The 20,883-nt window shown below is 35.2% G+C and overlaps 1 protein-coding gene across 1 annotated transcript in view; it reads right to left on the bottom strand.

The window, feature by feature from the left end:
- Nucleotides 1-838: 838 nt before the first annotated feature.
- Nucleotides 839-20,883, bottom strand: part of LOC129755925 (bestrophin-2) — an 80,258-nt gene continuing 60,213 nt past the window's right edge. The window contains exons 3-9 of the mRNA XM_055752631.1: nucleotides 13,705-13,815; nucleotides 13,440-13,611; nucleotides 12,539-13,381; nucleotides 12,216-12,477; nucleotides 11,964-12,148; nucleotides 11,704-11,887; nucleotides 839-1,679 (exon numbers count right to left, since the gene is read on the bottom strand). Coding sequence (XP_055608606.1) covers nucleotides 1,255-1,679; nucleotides 11,704-11,887; nucleotides 11,964-12,148; nucleotides 12,216-12,477; nucleotides 12,539-13,381; nucleotides 13,440-13,611; nucleotides 13,705-13,815 — 2,182 coding nt within the window. The 3' untranslated portion in view covers nucleotides 839-1,254. The remainder of the gene's footprint in view (nucleotides 1,680-11,703; nucleotides 11,888-11,963; nucleotides 12,149-12,215; nucleotides 12,478-12,538; nucleotides 13,382-13,439; nucleotides 13,612-13,704; nucleotides 13,816-20,883) is intronic.

Raw genomic sequence — 20,883 nt, 5'->3', positions numbered from 1 at the left:
AGACACACTCACCCAGCTTTCTGTAGGCACGAGGATGACCGAGCCGATCAGAAGCTTTTATATTTGTTGACTTTTCTATTCCGTTCATTTCAGTTGAAGCTTTTTACACTGATAGAAAATCACAGTCAGTATCATTTGTGCTTTAAGAAAATTTGCAGCACTGTTTGGCATCCTGCCATTATGGAAAAAAGGCCATGGGGTGGTCTGCCGCTAACAACATTCAGGTTGTGCCCAAGGATAAGAATCCTTCTCCCAACACACCAGAACATTGACGTCAATATGCATCGGATTGGGATTAAGAATTGCGCATCAGGGTTTTGGGATACGAGCAATTTCATGGATGTAGAAATTTAAATACATTTTTTTTATGTAAGGCCAATCGATCTCTACTGTAGAATTATGAATTAAAAGTCATGCATAGTATTGATGAGGAAATTTGTGCACAGTTATTCATTGAGAATTTTTAGTATTCAATTTCGGATAATCATGCAACGAAAAAGGGCCAATCTCATTAATAACCTTGAGCCACCGTTTTCGTGACATTTTTGTGGAAATTGAACGGGTAAATGTGTGAATTGAAGAATGAATTTTGTAAAGAATCAGGTACGTCGTTAACATAAGAGTGGGTTTACAATTTGTTAATAAGAATAATCTTACTGCAAAGGTATTTTTTATTCAGTGTAAGGAATATCGAGATTCATTTCTGTTTGAAAAACATCAACTTATTCATCTTGATCATATTTCATACTTGATAGCGAAACGAAGTTCGTAGGAACGGGATCAGTTAGTTGCATTAATGATTGGTTTGATGTTTCGAAAGAGGAAAAAAAACGTTCGGTTAAAATCTTCAATTGATTCATTTATTTTTGCTATTTATTGTTCAACTAAAACAGGACGGATTTGCATTCGACTCTCTTCAATACTATTTTTTTATTTATCTGTGTGATATTTAAAATAAAAACAGCCCTCATTATTATGTACACATTTGTAAAAAGGCCTATACTGCACATTGCGGTAAAATAAAATGAAATGCTATGTTTAAAAACAACAACGTTCTTCTTTAGGTTAATGGTATTCACAACGCGTTTCCACAGTTCTTTCTCGTCGAAATTTGCACTTTCATACTGATTTGTTACCAGATTTGTTAGTTTTGCTGTTTCTATCACTGTTGGGTTGCACTAAATGGGGTATCATCAACCGAATCGAATCGTCCCCCGGAAATGCTAATCTCCCTCCGTGTTTTTTTTTGTGGGCTCACACATAAACCTCGCTGTGTTTCGGCTTCCGTTTGCTGAGTGTGGACGCGGCCGATGAAGTCGGTTCCGAGCCGGAGATTCGCTTTTCATTGTTCAGTGTAACGGTGCTCACTTCGGCGTTCTCGTCGTATGGCAACTCGGTGATGATGGTTCCGGTCGTGTTGACGTCGTGGGCTGTCGTTGTGCTGGTGACCGGTGTCACGGTGAAGGTCAACGGGATCGAGGTCAGCGAGATGGGTATGGCATCGGGGGCGACGCTACCGGTCTTGCCGGAAGCGATGCTACCGTTGCTGTCGGTGCTGTCCGTTGCGGCGGCGCTGCTAGCCGGGAGGACTAGCACCGCACCGGAACGGCTCAGGGAGGAAGTGTTGCTTAGGGCCAGCTCCAGACCGGTCGTGGTGCCGTCCTTACCGTAGCTGGAAACTGTGGATAAAGAAACGGATTTGAATTATTTTTAGAAAATTTGGGAGAAAGCTCTACACTCAGAGGAAATCTTATTATAAATTTCATAAGATACATCTTATGAACCACTTTTTTTGCGTCCAAACTAATTTTTTCATAAGAGTCTTATGAAATTCTTTCAATTTTCGTACGATGTTCTTATGAAAAATAGAAGAAACGGCATTGTGAAAAAATGATGAACACATTCATTCATAGCATCAGTTTTTTTCATCATCTAACAGTACGAAGCAATCGCCAGTTCATAGTTAGGGTAGATACTCTAGATTTCGACAGGAGCTAGTTTTCGACAAAATTTTATCTTTCTGTTTGATGACTCAAGCTATCTATCTTCATAATTTCTATTTTTGCTCTCCCACTTTAGTATACCTAGAATATAAAAATTCCTCTAAATAAGTTATTGAATAGTTGTAAATAAATAATTTAAAAAGTAACATTCTAAATCACCTGTGAAATTCAATTCCAACGACCAAATAAGAATGATTTTGAATCAAGAAAAACCCCCCTTTTATTTGATTAAAAGCAACATAAAAGAAATCAATGGAAAGGTTAAGGTTCTGAGATCAATCTTTCCGGTAATTTATTGAATATTTTTGCTAAAATTTAATGAAATTTCAACTGTTTTTTGAGCTGTCGAAAACTAGCGCTGAAAATTCTTCCAATAATCTATTTTTCGACACCCATCTTCTTCTGTATGTTTATACTGTTTCCATGGTGTAAAAAACGCCGTGAAGTAGACAAGCAATTCCAATACGCAAATATTCATATTGCTGAGCTAACAAAGGAGGTGGAAATATGCTTGTCGAAAACTAAAACTTTTTGTGTCGAAAACTAAAATTGAATGTCGAAAACTAGATCATCGAGAGGTTTTAGTAAAAGGCTAATAAAAACGTTGTTTTGAAACTTTTGATCAATAAAAAAGGTAGAGAATGAAGAAAAAAATCTGATTCATATAACCAATCACATTTGAAATGAAAAACTTTAGTCAAATAGTTTATTTACATAGTTTTTCTAACGAATCAAGCCAAAACTGTCGAAATCTAGGTAGTTTACCCTATTATAGTTTTCCTTCAATGTTAAATGTTATTGTTATCTCCGGAATGGTAAGTTCGATTTGATGTTTTTGGTGTGAACGTTGAATATATTAGTAAACTAAAATACATTATTTATTGTTTACTTTTCAGCAAGCTGATCGGCAAAAAACGAAAGGTCGAAGATTAAGATGCGGCAAAAAAAATTTTGATGGAGCCGTCTGTTGATGCACTGCTGATGGTGACCATGGAGGATTTAATTTTAAACAAATTTGGCAAACAATAAAGTGAATGTTTTCAGCATGAAATATCGAGAATTTTTCTTATTAGAAAGTGATTTACTGTTTCCATAAGAATCTCTTATGAAAAGCAACAACCTCTCATTGAAGTAGGCGTTCATCTTCAGAATTCATTCGCGTCATAAGACAATCTTATGAATTTCATTAATTTTTCTTATGGCGCCACTTCATAAGAGAATCTTATGGCATACATAATATTATTTTTCTGAGTGTACAGCTTTACAAGATTTAATCAAAGATTTCAATCAATAACCTTCTACTCCTTTAAAAGAAAGTAATTAAATTAAACTAACTTTTTTTGGGGATTTAATTTTAAAACCCGTGAATAAAATCTAAACCTTAAAATTGTAAAGAACAAACGACGAAACATAACGACGTAACGTATGCATTAAACAAATGGACTGGTGGTTTTGAATGGTGGTATGAAAAAACAAAGTCAAATAAGTTCCGTTAATTTACTATGAAAGGTTAAAATATGTGCTAACTAACAGAAGAAAAATTGCGACTCTGCGAGTGTCCTCTCGGCAATTAACCGGAACATTCGTGAGTTGCACAATAAGTTTGACATGACTCTCTTCTTCCCTTAGAGCAAGTCCAATGGTGTTGGGAAAAAGTGGTAGGAATTTTGACGTCTGTAGCACAGATGGGAATTTTTCTATCGTGAAATATAGACCAAAAATGTTGGCCGTCCACCGGTGTGATAGAATACGAAGATATAACATCGAAAGCAACCAGCGATGCCAACTGAATTTGCTTTTCAGTAATTTTACTGACTTTTTTTAATTTTGAATTCACCGTTTGAAAATTGAAATCAAATTCATTTTACTTGATCATTAACTTGAAATATAGTACCTAGTGTCAATATGAAAATGTTATTATTTATATATATTTTTTTTCTCGAGGGATTTTAAGCATCTTTGTGGCTTATTCATCCCGATTATTATTTATATGTATGAACAAGTATTGTTTAAGTTATAATGCATTCCAATATTAAACTGTATTCTGCAGAATTAGGAGTTTTGTATTGGAGCGCATTTGATTACACGAGTTGATAAAGTTTTTGAACTCTTCCTAAATCATTTTCAAAGTGATAATTAAGCAAGTGACGTATAAAAAGTATAGGTAATTCAGACACAAGCTGAATTTTACTCCCGATTCGACGCCTACGTTTGATCTGATTGACACTTGTCGAATTAACAGCGAGGGTTCCGTTTTCTAAAGATGATGGATCCATTAAAGGCGGCGTTCCGAATTTGTTATCGGACATTCCGACGGAATATCTTTTTCAAATAAAAAAACGAAACAATTTCCTACTCCCGAAAACCGCTCAAACAAAACAAACAAACAGAATTTATTTATAAGGTATTTCCCGACTTGTCAACAGAACAGCTGATTTCTCATGTTTACAATTTTCGGCAGCTGGTGGTAGGGTAAAAATAACAACAACACTACGCATGTTCAATGGTCGGATAGTAACGAAACCAAATTGGCGATGCAAAAGTAATGGTTATGCAAAATTCTTAATTTTTTAAACTACCTTAAACTAAATAATTGTAGACATGAAATACTTTGAAGGTAATGTTGATGTTATGTAATGTTAATTTGAAAAAATAATTTCTTTTGAAGAAATAATTGAACAGTGCTAATCTCCCAAGTTCAAAATGGCGACCAGTAGGTGTTTACCTTTTTCAAAACAAAAACAAAAAGCTACCCTACCACCATCTGTCTCAGGAAATGCTCTATTCACCCAGCTATCTGGCATCTCTGCGCCTCAAAATGTATTCGATTGGCAAGGGCATGAAAAAAATTGGCTGTAAGTTTGAAAGAGTTGGTTAACTTCATTGCAATTCGTATCAATTTAAATGATAAAAGATAAAAAAAAAGAAAATATCACTTTATATTTAAATCCTGAAATTGCTCAATTTTCTTTATTTTCCCCTCAACTGAGGTTTTGAGCATAAGTTAGATGGCAGCACCGAAGCGTTTCATGCACGAATACTGTATTGCAACGCCGACTCTATCACTCGGTTCGGTGTTGCAAAACATCGTGTTTTTCTATCACCCTCCGCCAAAAAGTGTTATACGATACAAATTTTGCAGCGCGAAACTGTTCGAATATCAGATTTTCCCAACACCGGTGGACGGCAAATGTGTTGTGATGTGATGTAAACCTTCGAAATTTCCAACTCCATCTCAACCAGTGAACTTGCTCTTAATAACTTTTTAATCGTAGCTCGTATCATCATACAGTCTTAATTGGAAATGGTTGAAATTATGCCAAGGTAAAGAAAGACAATTTTTACGAAAAAATTATTACATGTGCATAAAAGTTACAGCTAAAAAGTGGATCTTGCAGTTTAGCTAGGAAAAATGATCGAGGATCGTTTAGCCACGTTTAGCGACCCCTTAGGGTTAGACAAATGAGCTGAAATTTGGTATGGGGCCTTCTGGTAAGCCAATGATCAATCTCATTCCCAAGATTTAGATTTCGGAACGTACCCCTTAGTTGGACCACTCAATGGAACATGCAGTTGGTCAAATAAATTTTTCATCAAATCAATTCATCGAGTTGCAACATGGCAGTGGGTATGGACGATCCTAAATCTCACCCAGGATAGCAATGACTGGCAACTATACTATACTATACTATACTATACTATACTATACTATACTATACTATACTATACTATACTATACTATACTATACTATACTATACTATACTACACAGCAAGAAAAATTCGTGTAAATTTAGATCGAAAACGATGCACGAAAACGGAACATCGATTTTGATGTAAAATTCTATCACGGTGTATTTTTTTCGAGGATGTAATTTTTGAGGCGTGTAAATTTAGATCGAAATCAATGCACGAGATTGGATCACAAAAGCCGTCGTGTAAAAATACACAGGGATGTAAATTTTAAAATTTATTATCGTAATTATTGATATTTTTCTAAATATTAAGTTTTTTGCTTTTGTCTTGAATAAATACGCCGCATGTATCATTTTTAATTCACATTTATTTACAAAACTGAACATAAAAACCATTCGGATAGCGTCAGGCTGATATTGTTGTTGCATCCGATGATTCCCAGCACGGGGATGTTTTTCGAATCAGCATGATCAGCATCCTCGAATGGTTCCGGAAATCATAATTTTTCGGTCAGCATCCTGCACACTCGAATTGTTCTGACAAAAATTTCTCCGGATAATCACTGGCCGGATATCAGCCGCTGCGAAAAATCTGACCTTGCTGTAATGGAGAGAAAACTTATCAGTTTCAACCATATTCTTTATTTCACGTCTCATAAACTTACTACTTTAAAGACTCTTAAAGTGCTCCTGTAGCTACGCCTTTGAATGACTCGTTTCCGAATAATTTTCCGACTTGTTTACTTTGTGTCCGACGCGCAAACTAACTTGAAATATAAAAAGGCACAATTTAAATATTTGCATTCAATTTTAAATCAAACAGATATAATTTTAAACTGTTTGTGATATAAATTTCGTTGACCGGTTGATTTTTGCATGATGCAGTGTAAAATTAAATCAAAACAGTTTATTTCTATTCAATTTTGGAAAACAGACTAATATTACATCGAAAGAAGTTTAAAATTACATCTTTTTGTAATTACACTCAAGAAAAAATAGATCACTCGTGTTTTAGATTCCGTGTACTTTTAGAAATTTTTTGCTGTGTATACTATACTATACTATACTATACTATACTATACTATACTATACTATACTATACTATACTATACTATACTATATAAAGAAATAAATTAAACTGAATCTTTCTATATTCAATATTTAATTTAAATGATTTAGAATTCAGAGTTTTGATTATGCATTTCTTAATCTGCTTACTAAATAAATCTGAATTCTAAAAACAAATCCTTTATCTTCCAACATTTTTTATTTAAACAGTCAAATTGTAAGATTCCATCTTTGAATCTTAATATTCATTTTCGTTTAATGTATTTATCCCCGTTATAATTATTGTTAATAATATTTTAATGGAATTGCGGGGAGATGAATTCTGAGGTGCAAGTGAAGAATATAACTGGATTCGTGAAGAATATAACTGGATAGATGAAGATAGTGCGCTTCGTAGAAGAAGTGAAAAGATGGTGGAGGGAGATCTTAGCTAATGGAAATTTGTGTATAAGTTTAAAATTGATCGGATAGGCTTTTGCTAGTCTCACATACTGACTTATGTAGAGGAGTCCAAGGAATCGCAAATTCCCCCTCTCCCCAGTCAGCCTAGAATAGCCACTGGACACCGCTGCAAGCTTTGTATGGAAATGTCTAATTTATAACTTTTTACACCTGCCAACTTTAGCTATTCTTTTAGATAGGTATAGTTATCGGTCGATTTGGGAGCTTATTAATTATGGGTCTTAGACACACATTTATAGGTACCTATCGAATCAGCTCGACGAGTTCTGACGATGTCTGTGTTTTTGTGTGTATTAGTGTGAATTTTTGTACCCTTTGTTCTCGAAGTTTTTGCGACACTGGGCTGGACAATTAATATGATTTTATCAAAAAAAAAAAAAAATGATTTTTTTTCTCTTCAAACTATAAAAGAATGCACAAAAAGACAAAATAGTTTAAAAAAGTATTTCTTTTCCTTGTAAATATCATACAAATGATCACTCCGAAACGTATCTATTTTGGCTTGCTAGCAATATCTAGCAATCACTGATCAAGATGATCAAAAATATTACGTCATATAGACACGATAGAAGATGGGCTCTCTTTAATTGGGAAGAATTACCTTGTTGTTTAATTTCCCGGGAAAAAAATGGGCTCGCTTTCACAGTATGCATTTTCCCATGACTAAAAGAGGGGGCGTCTTCGACTGAATGACAAATATGACAATAATGATAAAGTACAAAATTGACAGAACAACAAAGTTATCAAATTTGCAATTTTGATTGGAGATTTTATGATTTATATGTTTTTGTATTCCAGTCCAGCTTTCGGACGATCCGCATTAAAAAAAAATCTGGAGCTGGAGTCCCGAATTAAAGTAATAGAAAATGGATTGCATCCCAAAGATGATTCAGTCATAGGGGCTTGATTTTTACATCCAATATTATGATAGCGATTGTTAGTCCCATCCTTCGCCCAACACTCAAGATACTCAAGCATAAATTGCTCTGAGAAGGGGAAAAGGACATGAGGACGCGGAAGATGTATGCACACCATCTCATCTTCTCACATGCCGTTCGTGCTCAGGAAGCTTTTCCTGATTACGAACGACAGGAGGGAATTTCGTTCGTAGAAGCAAAATGAAACAAACCAGACAAATGCTACCCAATCATCTCGAGCTTTAGGATCTCGGGCTTGTTTTTTTCGTTCCCTTTTCTCTTCAAATATTCAGAACTTACGTTGCGCTTTGAACGTTTTTCGATCGCATTGAAAAACCTGTACCTACAATTTTTCGGTTATTGTTGGTGTCTAGCAAAGGCGATGACGGGATGGGAGTCAATCCGAACAGTCACTTGCTCAAGCCAATGGAAGATAATAACCTAACAGTAGCGCCACCAAGTCCTCCATAGTAGAGTTTAGAGCATTTGGGAAGCTTTAGGGAATATGCATATAATTGAAAAGAAATTAGCTCCTCATGTTATTTTTGAATAATTACTGGGCAATATTTTGCTATAAGATGGTGCAAGCTATAAGATGGACAAGCCGCCGGAAAAAATTATTATTTTACAAAAAAATACGAAAAAGGTTCACATAAAAGCAGACATTTCAGAAGTGCTTTTCATATGACAACTTAAATAAATCTATAAATAATTTAAATTATTTGAAATCTTTTTCCATTGCAATAAATAGCTCAAACACTTCGTTGACCTTCAAACCTTTAAATTGACAACAGGCAAAATTTCCGAAATGGTGATACTTTATACATTGACAAAATTAACAAAAATGACAAATTTGACGAAAGTGACAAAATTAACAATAGAAAAAAAATGAAAACAATGACAAAACTGTCAAGAATGACATAACTGTCAAAAATGACAAAAATGACAAAAATGACAAAAATGACAAAAATGACAAAAATGACAAAAATGACAAAAATTACAAAAATGACAAAAATGACAAAAATGACAAAAATGACAAAAATGACAAAAATGACAAAAATGACAAAAATGACAAAAATGACAAAAATGACAAAAATGACAAAAATGACAAAAATGACAAAAATGACAAAAATGACAAAAATGACAAAAATGACAAAAATGGCAAAAATGACAAAAATGACAAAAATGACAAAAATGACAAAAATGACAAAAATGACAAAAATGACAAAAATGACAAAAATGACAAAAATGACAAAAATGACAAAAATGACAAAAATGAAAAAAAATGACAAAAATGACAAAAATGACAAAAATGACAAAAATGACAAAAATGACAAAAATGACAAAAATGACAAAAATGACAAAAATGACAAAAATGACAAAAATGACAAAAATGACAAAAATGACAAAATGACAAAAATGACAAAAATGACAAAAATGACAAAAATGACAAAAATGACAAAAATGACAAAAATGACAAAAATGACAAAAATGACAAAAATGACAAAAATGACAAAAATGACAAAAATGACAAAAATGACAAAAATGACAAAAATGACAAAAATGACAAAAATGACAAAAATGACAAAAATGACAAAAATGACAAAAATGACAAAAATGACAAAAATGACAAAAATGACAAAAATGACAAAAATGACAAAAATGACAAAAATAACAAAAATGACAAAAATGACAAAAATGACAAAAATGACAAAAATGACAAAAATGACAAAAATGACAAAAATGACAAAAATGACAAAAATGACAAAAATGACAAAAATGACAAAAATGACAAAAATGACAAAAATGACAAAAATGACAAAAATGACAAAAATGACAAAAATGACAAAAATGACAAAAATGACAAAAATGACAAAAATGACAAAAATGACAAAAATGACAAAAATGACAAAAATGACAAAAATGACAAAAATGACAAAAATGACAAAAATGACAAAAATGACAAAAATGACAAAAATGACAAAAATGACAAAAATGACAAAAATGACAAAAATGACAAAAATGACAAAAATGACAAAAATGACAAAAATGACAAAAATGACAAAAATGACAAAAATAACGAAAATGACAAAAATAACAAAAATGACAAAATTGAAGAAAATTACGAAAATAATTGAAGAAAATGACAAAAATGACAAGAATCAAAAATCGAAAAAAAAATCTTAAATTATAAAATAACAAAATTGAATAAAATAGAAAAAACTTGCAAAATTAAAGAAAGGACAAAATGTTAAAAATTGAGAAAACTTAAAAATCAACAGATTGGACAAAAATAGCCATTTTTACAGGTTTTATAAAATCTACAAAATTGTCAAAACTGACTAAATTTCTATTAATGACAAAATTGTCTAAATTGACAAAAAAGACAAAATACAGTCAATTTGACAAATTTTGTTATTTTTTTTTTCAATTTGTAAATTATCAACAATTTTTGCTGTTTAGATTTTTTTCTGTAATTTTTTTCAGTTTCAATTATTGTGATTTTTTATATTTTTGTAATTTGTTTTTTTTTTCAATTTGATCAAAATTATCTACCAGTTTTGTCATTTTTGTAAATTTTGCAAATCTCTAGCTTATTTTTTTAAATTTTGCTAATTGCCAATATTGTCAATTTTTCAATTTTCGTAATTTCTAACAATTTTATGTTACTCAGAAGAAATGTTTGAATTATTCGAAACACATGGTTGAGCTTCTTTTTTTTTTTAATTGTTTTCTTAATTTTTATATGTATCTATTTTATGTTGAAGTTGTCATATGTTTCAGGATCTAGTTTTTCAAAAACCACAATTCAATTGCAATTTATGAAATAAAATGTATGAAATTTACGACTATTAAAAAAAACTTTTATCCTCGATATCTCGCTAGGCACTGAATTTATTATTGTTCATTGCCAAAAGACAAACCAGCATTCACAACCTTATATCTTTTTTTGTCTAATAAGATACGAAGTTATGGTCCTCAAGAAAGTTGTTAAGCGGAAAATTTCCTTTAGAGAATTTATAAATTTGGCACAAAAACTATTAGCAGGCTCGGTTTCACAGATGAAAAAAATAATGTTGATTTTTCAGTATTCAATTTTCCCATTCAAACCTAAAAGTTCAAATTTACTACCCGAAAATTGTGCAAAAATCATGACTGAGTTTCGGATCGAAACGAAGCCGTTTGAATCAAGGTACAAATATTTATAAACGTAGAATCGGATGAACTGGACTGGGAGAAAAAAAATTATTCGAGTATCTACGTAACTCAAGAAACATTATGTTGAAACACTGCAAATAGTAATGCAAATATCTGCAAATTCAGTATACGCTAAAATGTACTTTTTACTTCCAGCAAAAACGGATACACTATTAGTCATGCGTCAATCGGTGATACATTTTAATAAAACATTTTTTGGAACACTTAGGACGAGCCTATTTGAGACATGTGCGTAACAATGTGTAGAATCCCTTTAATCGTCGAAAATAATCAAAACGGAAGGAAATTTGCTATAAAGTTGATCTTAGAAGATTTTTTTGAATTTTGAAAATTCCACTCACCGGAACTTTTCGGCATAATCGACTTGGCCAGGGCAACTGTGGCCGATTGGCCCGCGTGCAGAGTATTGGTGACCGAGTTGGAGTCCAGCTCCTTGATCGGAGCCAGCAGCAGCGTCCCGACCACCGGCAGGTCACTATTGCCCAGGGTCGTGGTGGTCGGATAGATGGACGGACTATTCGCCAGCTGTTTGCGGGAAGTGAAAAAGTACAAATGAGTCTTAGTTTGAATCCCTGTTGGGGTATTGATGGAGTAAAATTACCTGTGTAGCCATCAGGGCAACACCGGACGCTATGTTTGGCGTCCTCTCGAGTTGAGCAGAGTTGACGGTAGCACCGGCTAGTGGATGAACCTTACCGTCTTTGGACACATCGGGGGTAGGAATGCGAGGCCTAGCCTTTGGTGGCACATTGGATATCACGGAGCCGTTGAGGCTTAGTTTAGAACCTAGGGATGAAGATTTAAAACAACTTAGTACTACATCACAGACAGTCAAAAGTTTTTGAAGACTTACTTTGCTTGACTATTTGCCGTGGATGTCGACCGGACTTTCGGTTGACAAACTTATCGTAAAAACTGATCTTCTGCATCGGAGCACCGGCGGTGATCGGTTGAGTCATGCCAGCTTCGGGACTAGAATATACCGAATTGTGTCGATTGCGGGAGAACAGCCCGCCCGACGAATACGCTGTCGATGAGCTGCGCATTGAAATCCGTGTAATCTGTCTACTGAACCAACCCTTGCGCCTCTCAGCCATGGGTGTATCGACGCTTTCCTGATGATTAATAAAATGATTAAATATCCCACATACCATGAACACTTGTCGAAGAACTTACGTAGTCTGCGTACACTTCATCATTTGCATTTCGTTTCCCACCGCCGATGTTGGCGTAGACAGCTTCGGACTCTTTCACTACGTAATGCTCAGCAGAACCCTTCGGTTCCTCTCGTCGGTAATGCTCGGAAGCAACAGTATAAGGTAGATCCTTCGGTACCACCTCTTCCCAGTACTGATCTTTCAACAGTTCAGGATGCTCGTCATGCATTTCGTCGACAATCATGTAAGAAGCCTTGATGTGACGATCGATCAGCCAATTCAACTCAATGTCGTCATCGTCTTCTCCGAATGGATTGATCAACACCTCGGCGACCTTCAACCAACCTACGTAGAACACAAACTGTAACGCCGTAAATAGAGGGAAGTACACGTCCAGTTCATGATAGGAGTTGGTCTTGGGATCGTACGTCGGAATCATCTGACTGCCCATGATGGCTGCCGTGAAGTAGGAGTACAACACCAGTGTGACAACCTGTGTGTAAACCAAGGGTACACACACCGTATCGTAACCGATGAGACCTCCCAAACGTCGACGGATATCAGACAGTTCCATCAACAGTGTCTGCACAATGTGATCCGATGGAATCAGTTCGTCTTTTCGAGCTCGATTTATGATGTTGGTAGCCCACACCAGAGGCATCCAATACTTGGACATAGGACTCTTGGCATCCATGATCTCGAAGATCTTACGTTCGCTCTCCAACATCAGACCTGCATCGACCAGATGCTGCCAGGTCGGAAAACGACGCTTTACTCTGAGTGAAATCTTCTGCAGGGTGATCACATAGGCGAGCACCATGTATCGCATGATGTTTCGACGCATCAACCTGCCAGTTTCATCCTAAAACAAGAACATAAAGATGAATTTCAAGTTTTCAAGAAGACTTCTACATACTTACATGCCCCTGGATGGCGGCGCTAACGAACAGAGCCAGCGTATCGGGCCAGGGAAGCAGTCGGTACTGTTCCCACCATCGCTTGACCACCAAGCTAACGTAGAAACCGAGCACGAACGAGAGTGGCACATTTTCACGCTGCTGGCCGCAGTAGTTTCGTATCCGTTCGAATACTCTGGAGAATGGGGGAAAATGTTTAATGAATTTATCATTTATATTCAACCAAAACTTAAAAAAAATGTAAATTTTGAACATTGTCAAAGCTTACCGTCTGCCTTCTTCACCGAGACCGTATCGGTATGTGAGATTAAGTGTGTAATATACACACAAATATGCTAAAAGCTCACGCCAGATGGCTTTGTACACACTGCCACGCCATCTAAAAATAAGATGAAATAAAAAAGATTATTAGTAATGTGCCATTGTTGGAATTTTGAATGAATCTGCTATTTTTAGTCAATTTATAGACAAGCATTTCTTTTCAATTAAAAAAAGGCCGGTTAGGGTCATATAGATCTTGGACTATCTTCAAAACAACTTAACCAATTTTCACAAATTATACCATTTGGGACTCGAATCTTGTCAGAATCAGGCCAAAATCCCGTAATACAAACATTTACGACAATCGAACTAATCAATGATACGAAAACAGATCTGCATATGGGACAACACGCCAGCTAGTTTCCAATGTATGATGGCTCCTACTAAACATTCAGTGCAGGGGTGCCATTTGAAAAGATGTAAAAAACATGAAATTAATTTTGATTTTTTTTTGCCACAGACCATTTCAAATCGTAGAGCAACCAAAATTTGCATATTTGTTATTAGGCTTAAAAGGAGCCCAAAGCAGTTTGATACTCTTTTGGCCCGATTTCGACCAGTCTTCTTTAAAACTCATACAGTTTGTATTTGATTATTGCTCAATATTTTGAAAAATCTGAGAGCGGAGAAAAATAATGAGAGATTTGTAAGCACACTGTTCAAAAATAAAATAGCTAACATTTTTTAAATAACTGAAAATGCTTATGCCAGCATTTACTTGTTAACACATTGCGGACCAAGTATATGATATCTCGTTTTTTGCTCACCGCTAGTGTGCTATATCTAGAAGCATAACTCAAATGTTTAAAATTAAATAATGAAACTAGGCTCGACAAAGTTCAACACTACACTTTCGGTAGCTTGGAGGTACTAATTTTGTTGAGTTTGGTCTAGTGGTTTCTGAGATATCGAATGCCAAATTTCGGTGTTTCTCGGCTTTGTTGGTCCTTAATGTGTTAACAAACTAGTATACGAAGACAAAAACTACCTCGAGCTTCCATTTAGACGTCCAAACATGGTTGGTCGGCTCCTCCCAAACAACAAAGAGCCGAGAGAGAACAACACTGTTTTCAGGGCATCTGTATTCGTGATCTATTCTTAGGTCTAATTTATACAAGAATTGAACCAAAGAAATTAGATCCGATCCAATGAAAAAACTGGCAACTGCACTCATGTTCCTCCATCAACTGTCAAACGGTTGAGAACTGTATCAAATTGGATCCAAATCTCATCAGTTTTGGATCAATCCTTATACCAGCGCTAATAATGGATCACCAGTCCCGATCCAAGCAACCGTGAACCATGTTCTATTATACCAGTTTCATTTCACAATTTTTTAGAACGGGTATAAGGATTGCTGCGCTTACAAAACGTCATATGTATATGTAGTAATTTCGGTAAAGTTGCCTCAAAACCGTGGACTACAACTTTGTAGGAGACAGTTTGGCTCTATCTGTTCACTGGAAAAAGTTTTTTTGTGTAAATCATGCAAAAATGTTGATTTTTGATTGAGGATTATTAATACGCATGGATTGATGAGCATTTTTGCTTAAAACAACATTTGTCTTTCTCTTCGAGTATCTTCATGATTAATTTTGTCACAATAAAATTCCGTACTGGACCACTGTGCATCGAAAATTTCCAGTAATCAAAGATCATATAGGTACTAATATTTTCAAAAAATATTAAAAACAGAAAAAACGGATATAACGGATAAAAGAACACAAAAAAAAATAAAAATTAAGTTCGTGTTTATTGGACAACCATTCTATGGAGCCTTCCAGTGTCGGTTTGATACTTTTTTTTTATAACCATTAAAATGAAATTTTGATCAAATTTGTTCAACAATCGATCTTCAATTCCTTCAATTCGATTCCAACTCCGATTCTTCTTATTACATTGCACGACCAATTTAATAGAGTGGTTTTTATTAACCGCAAAAGTATTAACTTTGAGAACATAAATTTACTAGAGAAGCTTTAGGAACGCTCTTTAATGCTGCAAACTTTTTCATGACTATTCTTAGTGAATTTTCATTTTGAATTTTAAAAACTTACTTCGAATTTGGAAAAAAAATTGACCTATTCATTCGAATACTGAGCGCCCCGTTGCATGTTTGCTTTAAGTCGATTATCACAAAACCAAACTAGAATCATTCTAACAAGCTTTAAAAACACCTGATAAAGCAACTTGGAACCGAAAAAAGATCAGGAAATCATCAATCATCTAACACCAATTAAGTAGCTTCGGTCGCCGAATTCTTGAAATCCTTGGGCAAGTTTTTTTTTTGTTTGAGAGGTGAACGGGTTAGCCGTTTATTGTTGAAATTGTACCGGATCGCTCCACAGGTACATTGTTGCATGCTCCCTAACACGACCAGCAAATACCAATTAAGCAATTTGTTACTGTTCAATATCAATCGGATGGCTGTCGTGCATACTGATGGAACGTTGAAGTATTGCTGGATGTCATAAGTGTCCCTGAAGCAATTTTAGGGGAAACTAATATCAACACGGAGACCAGAGGTAAATTTTTAATGGCGAGTCGAATATGAACACTTTTTAAAAGGTATTTTCAATAACCTTCGATTGTGTTAACGGATATTGGTGGGTACTGAAAACTTTTTAGGATATTTTTTAATAACTTTGTCCCTCAGTTTTTTTTCCGAAAATTTTAGTTGAATGAAATATCACGTATTCAATTCCAATTCGAATATCAAGCATAAAATCGCACATTGAAGGTGATGAGCCTATAATGACAGAGCTAGTACGTAGGTACCTATCCAAAGTCACTCACGCCTTCATTGATCTACATATTAATTGATCGGGATCAATAATTAACCATATTCACTTGAGATTGGCAGCTTCGGTCCCATAAATCGATGAAATTCGTTCCGCCCATCATTTTTATTCGATTCCGTGAATATGCTACCGCAACTGAGCTAAAACCAGCCGGTGCAGATCGTCGGATCTTAACCTCAAACCGGCACATGGCGTCACTCTTCTTGTGAATGTCAACATTCTCTGTTGAACCGCAACTTGCTGCTGGCTTCTGCGTTGATGATGCCTGCTACCGGTTGCGTTTATCGATTGGTTAAAGTAAACAAACGAAATAAAAAAAAAACTAATAGAAGCTCTCGATTTCCGCACAACTGCTGTTAACTGCTGCGTCACATGGCCGCCTTTTGAAGTGTCTTTCTAGTGGCGTCCTTCAGAGTGCAGCAACACAATTAACGAGATCGAGCTTCCTCCAATTCGTTGGGGTATTATTTTTTTTATTTTGGTGATCGTCGTTCATTGCATTAAAAGGTGTATCAAACGAGCGTTAAAAACAACCAAATGATGACATTCACCTATTCGGAGAGGTCGGTTCGATCATGAAGTCTTGGTGCGGATTGCCTGCCTATTTTATGGGACCTACACGGTTTAGCTGCGCGATTTCACACACCGATCATCGGGTGACTAACCGGCGACAGGTTAAGGTTGACTTATTGTAGATCGTTTTACAGTGTATATTCCGGCTCATCAGGTTTTCTTGACTAAACTACTAGTATGAACAGTAAAATTTCATATAATCTGGCAAAGAGAATGACGGGAGTCAATCGAAATGCCATTCGCGGGAGCCAATCGAGCAAAGTTTTTAAATATTGATAAATCATGGATGTAGTACAGACCCCGTTCGTTTTTGGCAACATTCGATTTTGGCAACATTCGATTTTGGCAACATCCGATTTTGGCACATGTGAAAAACACTATAAATACGTTTCTATGTTCTGAAACGGTGATGAAATGGAACAATATAAACAAATATCTTTTAAAAAATTTATAAAGTACTTAAAAATGACAAAAAGATGAAAAATTCAAAATATTAAAAAACAAATTCAAACAATAGACTGAAAATGACAAAAAAACAACTAAAAAATGATAAAGAATGACAAAAACAGCAAACATGACAAATGAAAACAAACATTTTAAACATGACAAGGCAAAATGCATCAAAAACATGTTGAAAAAAAATAAAAAAAAGATTACAAATGGTCGGAGATTGACTAAAAATAACGTTTTTGACAATAACCATAGTTGTTTTGTAAAAATAACTGAAATAAAGTTAGGAAAAAAAAGCGTTCGATTTTGGCAACACAGAATGCACGGGCATGTTGGCAAAATCGAGCGTGGTCTGTATTGTAATTCACAAAGCTTTTCTGGCTTTTCGATAACATTATAATGCATTAACTAAAGTTTCTAGCATAATATTCACTTTTTTTTTACTTATAGATCAGAATATATTTTTCAAAGGCAATTTCGAGTTGAAGTGACAAAAATAGCATGCAACTGGAGAGAGTTATGGAGAGCTGAACATTATCGTACAGGGTGACAAAAAAGTCCGGTCACACTTTTTTGGGGCCGCCTGTAGCGTACAAGTTGCATCTCTCTGGTGCCTTCTATATGTCAAATGAAAGGGCTAACTATGCTGCCCAAAGTGGCAGAGTTTCGTTTCTGTGCAGTTTGTTTACATTGAGTTGTGAGCCATGGCAGAGTTAAGGGCAGCTGTTATCGCTGCTCGGTTTGGCGCGCAGATGACGAGATTATTTTTTCGGACGAGAAGCGGTTCGTTTTGGAGCAAACAGTCAATCGCCAAAATGATCGAGTTTGGAGTGTGAGCCTCCAGCAAGCTCCTGCGGACAAGCTGAACGTTTCCCGGTTCCAAAATAAGGCGTCAGTCTTGCTTCCAGACAGATGGCGCAACATCCTACACCGCAAAGGTTGTTCAGGCGTGGTGTGAGAAATACTTGACCGATTTCATTTCGAAGAATGAAAGGCCTCCGTCGTCTCCGGATCTGAATCCACTGGATTATTTCCTGTAGAGATACATGATGTCGAAGCTAAACGACTATGAAATAACAAATTTGGAGCAATTCAAGCGAGTTATCACGAAAATCTGGGACGAGATGCCGATGGAGCAGGTGCGCGCCGCTTGCGACGACTTTCCGAGACGTCTGAAGCTAGTTCGATCAGATAAAGGTGGCGTAATTCCAAGATATCGTCTATGAAGAATCTTTATGAGTAACTGAATAAAGCTATGAAAGCCAGATTCAGATTTTCTTCTTGTTCTTTGAAATATTGAGATTGTCCTGTGTGACCGGACTTTTTTGTCACCCTGTAGATTGCTCGATTGGCTCCGCGCGAATGACAGTTCGATTGGCTCCCGTCATTCTCTTTGCCAGACTATAAGAAATTATAGTTTCTATAACTACTAGCTCCTCAATTGAATTTGTTAATTGATTGGAACATCGGTTTCGATCTTCATGAGGACTTAGGACAACATACAGTCAGTGACAAAAGTTAGTAAACCAAAAACAATTTCCGCTATAATTTCACTGGCCTTATAAAATGAATGTTTTATGAAAAAATAGATGGTAAAGTTTCATAAATAAACAAAAATAAAAAATAGTTCATACTGACTGTATTTGTGTTCTTTAAGAAAATTATACAATTTTTTTTCCGAAAAACAAGTCAACACATGTGTTAAGCCAATGGACTTTCTAATCATAAAATTTTAGAGGGACAAAAGTGAGATACCGTATGAGAAAAGAGCGACTAATTCATCAAACTTCAAACGAAAACAACTGAAAACATATTATAAATATTGAAAAAAGCAATAACTATCAAATGAAAGATCGAGTATGTTAAATTTTTAGCGTTCACTAGGGCATACAAGCGTGGCGAAGCCTTTTAGGTAAGGGTTACAATGTAGATGGAGTACATCTTCAGGCCTCCTAAACTTTTTTTTGTAGTTCCCAATTGTTGCCTTTAATTGTTGTTCTTACCTATTCTTGAATCGCCTCTAAAATTGCTCCACGAAGTTGAATTTTCACGATTTGGCGGTATTTTAAGGCATTCAGGAATATTTTGGAAGCAGTAATCACGTGGCAGACCCAATTTCGACCCCACAGTTTCAGGTTATATTAGAGGATGCTCAAAAAATCCATTTTGAATATCGTAGAGTTGAAAAAAAAATGTTTTAGGATCGACATGCCTCTTATGAAACAAAATGGTCATACTCGATCCCTGACTTGATAGTTGTTGATATTTCCAATGGTAATATAAGGTTGCTAGAATTTTTTCAGCACGTATCCCGGCAATTTTATTGTAGAACCTGGCGAAATCCGGGCATTTGATTTTAAAATTGACGACCAATAATTCCGACATATCTCCTGTCAAATCCCAGAAATTACTCAACAAAAATCATGAAAAATGTTCATCAAAACTTATCGATAGATTTTAAATCGTATTGAGCCTTCCGAAGGAATTTTGTGGAGTGTTACTTAGATAGCTGACATGGATTGTGTGAAAATTTCATGAAAAATATTAACCAGGAAAGAAATGGCAGCTTGTCAAAGTTGGAAGAGCGATTTCAACAATTTTTTTCTGTTTCTGCGAGCATGTAATTTCAAGTTTCTGTGTTCCGAAATTGGGACGATACTTGATTCTGTAGATGAATTCTAAACTTCTTCGCGAAACGATTTTTTATCCTAATTTTAAAAGTTAGTGAAGCCTCGACCTTAACCCTCGACCTGATGAAAAGTGAACAGTTCTTGAAAATAATGCGTTTCATGTCACCGTTTTTTAATTTTGAGAAAAATCATGCTTTTAAGTAATTTCACCTGACAAAAATTTGAATAAATATTATACTCAGCAATTCATCACCCCAGGCATCGAGTCTCTTCACTTATACAGAAAGATTTTAAAAATAATATTTACAAAATAAAATCGCTGTTTTTGGGGATAAGGCGAAAATTTTAAGGTTGGGGAGGCTCCCAATCGTAGGGGGTGGTTAGATTCACCCAAAACTTTAGATTTTTTCCTATTTACATCACAATCAGTAGTTTAACTGATTTAGGGTCAAATAGGAGAGGGTCAATGCATTTTCTTGGTCACTTGTAGGGAATGAATCTTATTCAATTATTCATTCTTAAGTTCTTTAAATAAATATTTTTTCATATGAGGCCTTCAGAGCCAAAGGGGTGTAAGTGCAAAAATAATCGATTCTAAGTTGATAATGGCGTTGGGGTTGATAATTCTTCATGTTTTAAACTGTATTTTATGATTTTTTTCAATTACAGAAT

Source organism: Uranotaenia lowii, chromosome 3 (genome assembly GCF_029784155.1).
Source record: "Uranotaenia lowii strain MFRU-FL chromosome 3, ASM2978415v1, whole genome shotgun sequence".
Taxonomy (NCBI): domain Eukaryota; kingdom Metazoa; phylum Arthropoda; class Insecta; order Diptera; family Culicidae; genus Uranotaenia; species Uranotaenia lowii.
Note: the sequence above shows the minus strand (reverse complement) of the source record. Positions and strands in the feature narration are given on the sequence as shown.